At 39.2% G+C, this 13,001-nt stretch overlaps 1 protein-coding gene across 4 annotated transcripts in view; it reads left to right on the top strand.

Annotated features, from left to right (window-relative positions):
- Positions 1-9,106, top strand: part of PCMT1 (protein-L-isoaspartate (D-aspartate) O-methyltransferase) — a 36,120-nt gene extending 27,014 nt beyond the window's left edge. For all 4 annotated transcript variants that reach the window (XM_038131636.1, XM_038131634.1, XM_038131635.1 and 1 more), the window contains one exon: positions 6,889-9,106. In XM_038131636.1, the coding sequence (XP_037987564.1) occupies positions 6,889-6,894 (6 nt within the window). In that variant the 3' untranslated portion in view covers positions 6,895-9,106. The remainder of the gene's footprint in view (positions 1-6,888) is intronic.
- Positions 9,107-13,001: the final 3,895 nt, after the last annotated feature.

The following is a 13,001-nucleotide window of genomic DNA, read 5'->3' on the forward strand; positions in this document are numbered from 1 at the left end:
TTTAGCATCTCTTCAGTGCAGTTTGGTATTTCAGTTTGTTTTCTAGCTTGGAAAGAGCTAATAGCTTGTCTTTGGGCCTTCTTCAGTCATGCATACTGTAGGATTGTTTTCCCCAGAAATTCTTACCAGTTTCTGTGCTTTTCTGAAACACTTCTTTATTTTATTTATTTTTAATTTAAGAATTTACAGTGGTGTTATCAGAAAATATAAGTGCTTAGCCTGAAGGGTTCATCTGCAGTGGCAGAGAGGCTGTATCTTGCTATGTGCATTTAAATTTTGTTCAGTCTTGGAACTCTCTGTTAAAGAAAATCTCAGAAGTCCTCTTCTTGTAACATTTGCTATTTCTTTAATTATCCTTTTTGTGATTTGAAGAAAATTCCCATTCAATTTTCTAGGATAACTGTCAGTGTACTGCTGACCTTACAGGAGGTCACATCTTTCTTTTCTTTGTTTTTCCTTGTTGGTGGCTATGAAGTATATGATCAGGCAGCTGCTGCTAAGGAAATTCCTGATTATAAGTCAGCATTTGCTATCTATGCTGGCATCAAAGATGAAAGAGCTGTTTTTTCTTCACTTCCTAGATTTTATTTTTTCTTTTCTAAATTGCTCAAGATCTGTGAGCAGAGTTCACAGTTTAGAGACTCCTCTGAAAAAGCATCTCTAAGTGTTTCTGTAATAAAAATCTATAGTGTATGGGAGACTAGTTGATGTAAATCTCAAATTCATTAAACAACAATCATGTTAAAATTAGCACAATTCTGTGTGTTTAGTTTGTCATTCTTTTAGTTTACATTATGTGATTTCATTCCTAATGCAGGTAACTCTTTCATCACATTCAATGAAGAATGGGTGTCCTTTCACAGAATACAATTGATAGGCCAGCAGCATTTTTCTAGGGTAGCAGACCCTCCAGTTGGTAGGAAACAAGCTGTTAAATTTTTGCTGAGCCATTCACATTTTGGAATGTTCTTTAATGGGGCCGTAAGGTGCTTTTGCAAAGCAGCACAACACTCTTAAGTGGTGTTTGAAGTCAACCTCATCTTAAGGTATTTTGTATCATGCTTCACTATGTAAAACTTGTAGCAAAAGGAAGTCTGGACTAGCTGGAAGGAAAAGATTCCTTGGATTTCAATACATTGCTAAATAAAGCATCTTATTTGTGAATACTGTTAAATTTCTTTAAATTTAGGCCATGACTTTGTAGTTTTGGTTCAGTTGCAGTAGTATTTTTTTAAGCTCCCAATATTAGTGTGAATCCTCTCAAATGTGACTCCCTGGGACATTTAGAAGTAGAATATACACAGGAACCCTATCTCTGGTATAAAACAAAACAATGCAGTGTGCCAGACATCCAGCAGTCAATGCCCAGTTATGTGATTATACTGATAAGAGTATCCTTTCACATAAAACTTCAATTGTTTTGGGTTTTTTTTTTACTGAAAAATAGGATGGAGAGAGGGCCTCTGGTGTTGCACAGTTGGGAACATGGCTTGATGGCTACCTTTTTGGCAGATCTTGTATAAATTAGGATCTCTCTGGTTTTATTTCTCTGTGAAATAAAACTTACTACTTCACTTACTACTTATGGGGAAAGATAATTTTAAGTGTCACATAATCATGGCATCTATTTAGGATAGAAAACACGTTTAGGGTCATTGAGTCTGACTGTTAACCTAGTGCTGCCAAGTCCACTGCTAAACCATATTCACAAGGGCCACTTCAAGCCATCTTTTAAACACTTTCAGGGGATACCTTGTCCTGCTGGCCACACTACTGCTGATACAGAGGCATAAGAGAATAACAATGTAAATTACAGCAATGAGTCTCTGTTGCATTTTGGATTTGATTTCCAGACCAGCAGCTTTTAAAAAATGTTAACGACTACTTTTATCTTATATATTGTATTAATAGAAATTATTTATAAATGTCATGCTGAATTTATGTTTGCTGATAAAATACAAAATTGTAATGACAAAATTTTCTGAACAAAAACTTCAGTGACTAAGCTGGGGCTGTTACTGTATCCCACTTATCTTTACATAACCCATGATTAACACCCTTTTGGAAAATGTATTTATTAGGATACATTTTAATATGTTTCTACTTAGAAACTCTTATTCAGTGTTTCAAGTGCCCCTGATGAGCTAGTTGACCAATTTAGTTTGAAATTAGCAGGTATTGTTTGCTGGAATTCCTCAGGCCAAGCAGAGTAATGATTATGGTTTAAATTTTTATTTTACTTTGGCGAAAAGAATCTCTGCACAAAATATTTTAGCTTAAATTTAAGAATTATGAATTATGTATCAGGGTGGTTTGACCCTGACTGAATGCCAGGTGCTCACCAAAGCTGCTCCCTCCACAACTGGACAGAGGAGAGAGAACACAACGGAAGGCTTGTGAGTTAAGGACAGGCAGAGATCACTCACCAAGTACCACCATGGGTACAACAGACTTGACTTGGGAATATTAATTGAAATTACTGCCAAGCAAAATCAAAGCAGGATAATGAGGGGTAAAACAAACCTTAAGAACACCTTTCCTGCACCCCTTCTGCCTCCATCCTAGCTCTACGACCTGTTCCCTGGCAGTGCAAGGAGGTAAGGAATGGGGTTTACAGTCAGTCAGTCACACGTCCTTTCTGCTGCTGCTCAGGGAGAGAGGTCCTTCCTCTGCTCCAATGTGGGGTCCCTCCCACAAGACACAGTTCCCCATGAACTTCTCCAGCATCAGTCCTTCCTGTGGGCTACAGTTCTTCATGAACTGCTCCAAGGTGGGTCACTATTCTTGGGATGCAGTCCTGCAGGCACAGCCTGCTCCAGTGTAGGTTCTGCACAGGGTGACAAGTCCTACCAGGAACCTGCTCCAGCATAGGCTCCTCTATCCATGGGCCTGCAGGCCCCTACCTGGAGCCTGCTCCAGCACATTTTCCACAGGGTTACAGTCTCCTCTCAGGCATCCACCTGCTCCAGCATGGGCTCCTCCACAGGCTGCAGGGGTTCTCTGCATCCCTGTGATCCTCCATGGGCTGCAGGGGCACAGCTGCTTCACCATGGTCTGCACCAGGGGCTGCAGCAGAATCTCTGCTCCAGGACCTGGAGCAGCTCCTGCCCCTCTTCCCCTGATCTGGGTGTTTGCAGGGCTTTTCCTCTCACATGTTCTCACCTCACTCTTCTCTGCAGACTAACTTTTTTTCTTGAATGTGTTACCACAGAGATGTTGCTTCCATTCCTGACTGGCTCAGTGTTAGCCAGTGGAGGATCTGTCTAGGAGGCAGCTGGTGTTGGCTCTGTAGAATATGGAGGAAGCTTCTGGCAGCTTCTCACAGAAGTCACCCCTGCAGCACTCCCCCTGCTACTACCAAAACCTTGCCAGGCAAACCCAATACAGTTATGTAAAAGTGTATGTGATATATCTCATACAGTAGATTACAGAAAAAATTCCTTTATCATTTCAGTTTATTCTCAATTTTATGATTGATCATAGAAAATAATAAATATTTTATAATAGCTTTCCAGATTAAAATGCTGAAGTCTAAATATTGCATCTTTAAAGTTATAAAATGAGAAATAATGGGCTGCTGAAACACTGAGTAGATGCTGTATTTCTAATTCATAAAAGGCTACACTCTGAATTTCACTTTCAGTAATGACAACATATTTTTCATAGGTGAATGATGTATTGAGAAGGGAAAGTCACATGCTGCCTAATGACAAGAAAATTGAAGTGGATCTAAAAGAGTGAGATACAGACTTCAGATAGATTTATAAATGTGTGTTCAAATATTTAATTTGAATGCTTTACACTAAAGTGGCAGTGAGGGATTGCAAAGCTGCATGACTTATTTGTATCCCAGACTTATTGTTGATAAGATTATTGATTCTTTATAGTTTGTAATTTACCTGAAAAGCTGCTTATCAGATTTTTTTTCTGAGAATGTTTCTTGGTTTTTTTGTTGGATATTCATAATGGGAAGTGTAGAATATTCATGTATATGTTTTCCCTAGTAGCAAGCGAAAATTTTTCAAACTTTCTTACTTTTTTTAAAGAATTGTAACTTTGAGCTAATGACTTCTGAAATTTGCTTTAACTTGAGCTCACAAAGTTGCTTTGATGCCTCATTTGATAGATGAGTGGTTCTCTTGCTGCAATTACAAGAGGCTGAGAAGGACTACTGTGGTGACTTAAACCCTAAATATATATATCGCTTGCCTAGCAGGAGCTGGTAAGCAGATTGGAAGGAGTGCATATATGAAGGTGAAGAGAAATTACGTGAGTTGTGTAAGAGTCACAGTAAATAGCTATGGCCAGAAAGAATACAAATCAGTAGATCTTTCCTGTGGTTCTAGAGGACAACAGGACAGTTTTAACAAGGAAAGAGCAATCTTTTGAGTCTCCTTTAAGCTTTGAAGCAGGATAGATTTTGTTGTACCACTGGGAGGATAGGATAATGTATCCTGATTCTTACCAGTCGCTGAAACCTGGTGGATTTCATAGCTTGGCAGCTTCCGATCCATACAGGATCAGCTCAAGTCAGCTGATGATGGTTTGCAATACGTATTTATGTCTGCAAGCTGTGGTACATTAGGGAGAAAGCTGACAACTGTTACCTGTCAGGTGATCTGAGACTTTTCTGGCACTTTTTAATACATACACTCCAATAAAGCACATACAGATTCAACTCCTATCTGTAGAAAATAAATGCTGTGTAATTTTAACACTTATATTGGGGATTGGTTTGGGCTGGCATGCTGTTGTTAGATTAATGAGTAGTGAAGAGCAATTGGAAAGCCTCTTGAGGAAAGCTGATCTCCTTAATACAGTAAATGTTCTAAAAAATAAAATATGAAAATCCTTATTTTGAATGTCACCTACAGGATGTAGTAGTCAGGAATATGTTAAAGTAATAAAAAATACCAACAATTAAAACATTGCCATGCTAATATAATTTATTTTAAATTAAATATTTGTATAATACTTACATGTTTTAAGTAGAAATATCATTTTGGAAAAGAAAAAACAAACCCACGCTTGAAATACCTTCAGTGCATTAGCAACGTTATGCAAAAGCCCTGCTAACATCTGTGGCTGGGTAGAATCATTGTGTTTAATAGTTTCAAAGTAAATACAGAATGTTTTTTAGGCGTACCGTTTCTTGAGGATCTGCCTTGTATTTGAAGGATTACGAATTGCTTGTCACAGTAAAAGACCAGGGTTTTATAAAGCTGTGAGTGTGTGGTAGGAATCAGGATTAAAATCACACCCACAATTAGGCATATGAGACTAAGCCAGCAACAGCAGTAGTCATTACTTACATACACTTCTTGAAGATGAAAAATTAATGATGATGCAGCTCCTGGAAGTGTTAGGGATGAATGAAGCACTTGTCCTGAATTCACTGGCACTGCATTTTAAACTGGGTATCAGATGTTAATTTCTTTTTATCTGTTTAAAGTAAGCAAATACCCATTCTGTGAGATAGGCAAATATGGAGAGCTTCCAAACCTTTAGCTATAAACAGATTTTTCTTTATCCCTGCCTAGATGAGTTCTTCCACCTCCTGCTTTTTTCTGCTGTGTGTAATTACTGCAGTGCTCTAAAGCTGTGTGATTAGTACTTTACTATTAGGAGGCAGTGCAAAGTGCAAAGAATGCAAATATTTATCACTTACAAATCACAATGTTTGCATCCCAACTGCATTAGATAGAAAACTAGTCATTTAAGCACTAGTTTCTACAGCCTTTTCAGTTGCTTTTACAATGTTTTGCATGCTGTCATTCCATGCTGTATGGTTCCTGGAGCATAATAATGTCTTTGGAACTTAAGGGTTTTGTATATGTGCATGTAGAACTATATTTTTGTGGGTTAGTTTGCATGATAGCTGGAAATACTATTGTGTATTGAGCCAGCAATCACATTACCGAGTTTTTTTCTAATTCAGATGCTGTTTGCTTCAGCTAATGAGGCTGATGCACCTACTAAAAGAAAAGTCGCAGCAAATTCATTCTGAATTTTTAGATTGCTTGTGCCTTGTCAAAAAAAGAGGCAAAACACTTCTTTTTGAGTTTTCCAGTGCTCAGAGTGGCACAGTGCACAGCTTTCAGATTTGATGGGTGTTTTGCATTAAAATTAATGCTTTAGAAATACTTAAACAAATCCATACTATATGATAACTTTATGGTTGGAATATAGGTTCTATGGGTTTCTTGTTTCAATGTGTTTTAAATGTCCTACAGGAACAAACCTCTGCATTTTCTAGATTCCTTTCAGTGATTTAGAGAGACTTCTTGATTCATCCTTTCTCCTGACTAGATCTCCTTTTAGCTCACACACACACCCCCAGCCTTTCCACAACCTACTCCTGATTTATCGTAGCTCCTTCAGGAGCTAATAGAGTTCCTCTGAGAAATAAATAAACTAACTGATACAAACTGCATAGCAGGGAGGCAAGACTGTGTTCCCACTTTCTTGAAAGACTGCAGCTGAAGCTAAACATGCCTTTTTGGCAGCTGCAGAGGATGGGTTTTGCCAATACTCTAGCTAGTAAGTTGGCTCAGTTGCTTGCCAGTGTGTAGCCAGCAGAATACGGATGGCAGGTAGCTGTGTTAATAGCTGTGCAATGTGGGGGCTTTCTTTAAAGCAAGTGATCCATTAAATGTAAAATAGAGGGACCCATATTTCACAATAAGTCACTGTGTAGTATGAGATGATATGGGATTGCTGTTGCCTTTCCTTTGGTGTTTGTTTTTTTTGCTCAAATGCTTGAAGAGATTTCTAAAGTTTTGCTGATGTGCGTGAGCACTTAAATGTAACCTGTTTCAATATCAAAACTTTTCAAATACCATTTCCAAGGGGAGAAGAAACATAACTGCATGTGTTTTCTTTCTACAGGGATGAATTGTAAAAGCTACATCATCTTGACCCAAACATAGTGTTACAGTGGACTGCTCATCTCCCGTTCTAAAAGCTTTTTGAAAACCAACAGCATTGCAGCTTGTTTTGGACTTCGTTATACCGTTGTTATCAGCATGGAAAAGCGTGGTGTTTGTTTTATTTTTTTAGATGCTCAAGGCAAATCTGATAAAGAAATGGTGGAAAGTTTTATGTGGGCACTGTTTTATTTAACATGCCTTTATTTCACTTTCTTCTGTTCAAAGTGAATTTCTGCAAAACTGCAGATAAAGACCTGTAGCTTGTGAACTCTAATTTTGATGGGGGAACTTGAACACTCACTTCTGTCGGCTCCTGTGTCCCTTGGTAAAACTGCTTCTGTGCACCTTACGACACTACGTAGGTAAAACCAGGTTTTCTGTGTTCCAACGTCTGCTAGATGCTACTAAAAGGAGATGAACTTCCTTTCTAAGCTTTTGACATGGTGTCATAGACTAGCATGTAGTAGATACAATCAGCTGCTTTTTTACCTTAAAACCAGGCATTTGTATATATTAAATTTCAAGACATCAGAGGTAGGTGGCTGCTCTTATCAAACATTGCTGTTCAAGCTGGACATAACAAACATGGTTTTCCCTTTCTTTCTAAAATAGATTAATGTAATATTGAAATTCTGTTGTGGTTTATAGCTCAGTGCTGGTGTGATACACATGGAGCTAACTCCATAAATGTGAGGTGAGGTGTGTTCCAATCACTGAACAATTTACGCAATGCTGCTTTGCCAAAATAAAGTTAAAAGCAAAAGGGGGGTTTTGTGCTTGTGTGGAAGATTAGGATGTGTAGGCAGTCTGATATATGGTTTGCTAGGTTCTTTATTAAAAGCCAAAACCCCCTTTGGTTCTAAAGGAAAGTCCTTTTGGTAAAGCCATTTGCTGTATTAACATTCTTGTTTTTATAACTGCGGGCACCCAGGAAAAATTCTGACTTTTTAGAAAGTGAATTCTAAATTGCTGTAAAAGGAACACATCGGAAAGAATCCCGGAGCCCTAAGTACACATAGATGCACTTGTTCAGTTTTTGTATAGAAGAATAGTTGGAAGGCTATAAACCTTTTTTCTGACGTAAGTTTTGTGTTTTGGTACTGTAAAATGTCATCAGCAAATTGCAAAGCAGTACACTTAGGTGGGCTGCTTTGGGACAGGGGGGAAGTGTGTCTTCAGTCATCTTGCTCATATTTGAGTGACCCAGAATTAAAGTAAACAGCATATTATCCTTTTATTTTTATGATAGGAAGGATTATAGAATAAAACAACTCATAGTGATCTCTGGAAAAAAAACCCAAAACAACTTCCTATGGTGGAAGAGCAATAATTTTGTGATAGGATTAATCTCTGAAAGCATAAAGGTTATAATTCAAAGGCCTCTGAATATGGAAAAGGAACATTTTAAATAACCTGCCTTTTGAAGGCCAGCCCCATTTTGTTCCTCTGTGAAAGATACTATAGGACTTAATTTATTTAGATGTTTGGAAGTTAATGTACCACCTCCTGATCTGACTGCAGCCTGGGAGCACATGCACAAGATTAATCTTATAAAGAAATTAATATAGTACGTATTCTAGAAAATACAATCCAGAAAAATCCACTTGCGTCTGACAAATTTGTACTAACCCACAATCAACTGTGACTCTAGTTCTTGGTGTTGAAGTGAAATAACTGATGCATGCTAACGTTCAACCTTTTGGTCGCTGTATCTTTCACTTTGAGTTCAGCTTTATTTACATCTTCTCACTAATTTAATCAGTTAAATGAAAGATATGAGCTCAACTGTATCCAAATTCCTGTCTCTGGACACAGTGTAATAAGCTAGCCTGACTTGGAAGTGGTGTTAAAGCTGAGACCCGATGACAACGTCCTGGGGGAGAACCACTTCAGGAGGCATAAGGCTTCAGGGACCAAGGCTGATGGGAATAGTGCACCCATTCCACTGAAGGGGTTGATGACAGTCAAGGTACTCGGACAGAAAGGAGTATCCAGAAAGGAGTAGCATTTAGGAGTCGAAAATGGAAACTCCTCCATGATGGAGCAATGGTTCTGAAGTAAAAACTTGGAGACGAGGACAAGTTGAAATGCAGAAGACTTGAAGAGCTTGAATAAATGCTGTGTGAACTGTCTGAATTGCTACTTTGCCAAATAAAACAAATTGAGAGGAAGCTGTATCTAGGTGTCTGCCTGATTTTGTGGTTGGTTTTGTTGTTTTTTAACCTTCAACAGGATTTCACATATCCAAAAGAACACATGTATAAAAAATACTGGTTTGCTAACTGACCAGAACTATGTGTCCATTTTCAGTCAATTAATGTATTGCATTTGTTACAAAGCCTGTTAATACTACCTGGCATGTAAGTGGGGTTTTTGGTGTCTGTTTGGAATTTCTGAAACACACATCTGTGTGTTTTGGTGAACAGGAATGACCTTGTGTACCTTTTTTGTTCAGACTGGTCAGCTGGCTTGAGGCCACAGAGCCCGTAACATGACTTTTTCTGGAGGGAAACCAGCACAAAGCACTGCTGATGAAGCCACCTGGATGATTCCTGAAATGTTTTGTGGTCATCGAGTTTGAAACAGGCAATAATGCCTGGAGCCAGGGGGGCTCTGCATGGTAGCCTCTGGAGCTTGCAGCTGGCAGCAGTTCTTTCCACATGTGCAGTGTTTTTGTGACAGGGTGACAAGCTCCAGGATTTTTGAGTGTGGAGGGACTCTGTAATTACCCCTCAGCACAAAGAAGTAAAATACTCAGAGGAAAATTCTGAACTAGCACTCTCCTTTCTGCCAGGAAGAAGGGTGTTAACCCATTCTTACAGTAGCAGTGTTTTCTTCCTTCAACTCATTAATGTGCCCTAGGTTGTGCTGCTTTTGATTGAAATGCAGTTCACAGAAGGAAGACATGAGACAATTCCTTCTGAACTTTGACACGACACAAAAGATGCTCATGATTTGTAACTTTGGTTCTATTTCGCTGATTTTAAACATATTAGGATACAGTTCAAAAGATGAATAGTTACCTTTATGGAACCTTGATCCCTGTCCCAAGCAATGTGGAAGAGGTATGCTGCTGAAGTGGATAAGGGGTGGTCCTGGTTAGAAAAAAGGCAGATGGTGAGGTCACACATGCACATTGTGCAGAACCAAACAAAAAAATTCAGAGGGGAAGTGTTGCCTCACAGATGACACAGGGAGACTCAGGAGATGATGACGTCTGAAATTGGTCTTTTGCATTTCAGGATGTTCAGACTTCATAGATCAGGAAGGGTAAATTAGAGTTTAAGTATTGTGGTATACAATAGATGGCTTCAAGAATGGGGTTTAAGTTAGTTTTGTGGGTTCATACATTTTGCCTTTGTTGAGTCTATTTGAGTTTTGTCCATCTGCTTTTAACTGTGAAAGGTTGTGAACTGCAGACCAGTTGTGGTAAGTCACAGACACTTGAGGTATCATAACCCCACTTTGCCTTTACTGTAAATAACACACACTTGTGTGCTCAGACCCCCCAGCTGGCAAGGTTTGGGGTTCCACGCCTCAGCCAGGTCTGAGGAAATAAGCATGGATTTGGCCTTATGCTGGCAGAGGTGATGTAAACTTCCCTCTACCTGGCCTATTTACCTCCCACACTTCATGCTTGCAAACAGGGCTCCTTTCTGCTCCAGGTAGTAGTTTTTTACACAGCACAAATTCATGCTGCAGCTGATGCACTCTGAATTTTCCTGTGAAAGGCTGTTACTGTTCTCTCATGCTCTTGGCAGGGTGTTAATGAGATGCTCAGCAGGATGTGCTTGGGAACTAAAACTGTATTTCTTTAAATTATGAATTGAATGGACATAGCTATTGCTGAAATATGTATGGAGGAGATCCAGCTGCCCATTGAGAATTGCCTGAAAGCTTCAGAAGGAGAAATGAAAATAACTCACTTTGTGTCTCATCATACCAAACTTAGAACTTGAGACAATTCTCTGCCTTTTAGCAAAACTTTTTTAGCAACAACAGACTATTTTCATAAAGACTGTTGTTGGAGTTACTCTGAGATCTCACTTTGATTCTCTAAGGTTTCTTTGTAGTCCAGCCATTTTCATCATATGCTTCTGAGCAACTGACCTGGTAGATACTCTTGAGAACATTCCCTAGTGCTTCTGAGAAGCTGAAGTCCTTTTTGCACCATGGTTGGGCTCATGTTTGCATATTATGTGTTTGTACTATTAACAGGCCGTGCTTCTTGTTTATTGTATTCTGCCTAATTCTTTTTCAGCTATAATGTAGAAGTGGCATCAGATAAAGCAGTAACTTTTATTGCAGGTGCCTTGTGGACTAGGAGGACACTTCTGAAGGCCTCTGGTTAGGAAAATGGGTCATCCAGAGCACCTGCCAAGGCTAATGCTCTGATCAGAGTTCTAGAGAAGCTCCTCTCCTCTGGATATAGAGGCAGCCTCAGGACAGTCATCTCTTGGGCATGGAATTAGCCTTCAGGGATGCTTTCCCTATGGGTCCAATCTTCCACTGGGCTGCCTCCTTTTCAGTCCTTTACAGTCCTGCACTCATTCAAGTTCCCTGCTCCCTCTGTATCTGTTTTGCCCAGTAATTTGTTTTTGAGTGTAGAAATCTTAAATTTATCTCTTTAATGCATTAGGATCTGGTAGTTTTAAGAACTATGTTAAAATGTCTTGCTGTGCCCTCTTTAGAACAGGATTCTACGTTTCTGTTGGCCAAGGAAGTGGCAACTCTCAGTTGTTCACTGAACCTTTCTGCCGTGTCTGGTTGGCTTGCTCAAAATACACTTTTCATTGATTTATGAGTGGTTTATAATTGCCAGTCAGGAGCCTTATAACTGCAAAAATTAAAATTTTAGCAGGTGTGTTTAAAAACTTGTTTCTGAAGTGTGCTGATCCAGTCACTCTAGATTTCTCTTTGTGTTTCAGGGCTCCAGTGCAGAATGCAGCTCCCTTTCTCAGTTTTTTTAAGTAACTATTTCTTGAAAAATATAGAGCAGAGTTACTTTTACACAATTTCCCCCCCTTTAAATATTCCTTGTTTACAGCATGTTTCCCTGTCACTCAGCTCAGACCAATTGTGTCATGGGCTCTTTTTCATATTAATTACTCTGTGTTTATTGCCTCTGTCTGGTCTTTATGCCCATCAGCACTCTCTGAATCTTCTACAGCTTTTCCCTTTGCTCTTACTCTTTTAGCTTTTGCCATTAGAAACTGAAAAATCCCAATTCCTGATGCACATGAAAACAGCCAGCACAGACCTCAGTGATGCATGACTGTGGATTCTGTTAGGGCTTACTAGAAAGGCTCTCCTTTTGTTATGGGGTGGCGTGTTTGCGTTGCTATTGGTTCATGCCTCTGGCTGGCTCTGTGCAGCTTGGGACTGAAACTCTTACGCTTTATCTAGGATTTGAAAAGCAAATGGAGCATCACGCTGACCTATTTCAGCCTTTTTGTTTTGCAAATGTGCTCTTGGAACTGCCCCTGCTATTATCCTATAATGCTATGAAATGGTTACAGCGAGATGTTCAGGCTGGCATCCCCTGCAAAAGTGAGCAGCAAGCAGCCCATATTATGGGAAAAAACCCCTTACTTCTAAATATGGATCAAACCTAGGTAAGTTCTATTGTTTGCTACTCTGAAGTAATTTGTATCCTTTAGCTGTCTGAAGGGCAAAGCAGTTTTTAAAAAACAGTCTAAGTGAAATAAGAATCTTGATCAACATTAAAATACACTGACAAAATAAATTTTAATGACCTCTCCTAATGTACAAAGAAGCAACATCCACAGGGCTATGCAGTCAGGGTAGTCAATATTCTCTGCTTACCTAAGATACTGGTAAGAATAGGTGGAATAAGCATATTCACAGATATGTGGATAGACAAACATCAGTGTTTAGGACAGGAAAAACAGATCTGACAGACTTCAAATACTGATGACTTTCACACAGCATGTCTCATGTCTTCTACAGGATAAACACTTGTAGGTCCCTTCTGACACAGAATATTCTGTGACTGTGTAAAACTCCCCAGCTCTGGGGTCTGCACGAGAGGCCACGAATGCAGTTTTAGTA

The sequence above is a fragment of the Motacilla alba genome, chromosome 3 (genome assembly GCF_015832195.1).
Source record: "Motacilla alba alba isolate MOTALB_02 chromosome 3, Motacilla_alba_V1.0_pri, whole genome shotgun sequence".
Taxonomy (NCBI): Eukaryota; Metazoa; Chordata; class Aves; order Passeriformes; family Motacillidae; genus Motacilla; species Motacilla alba.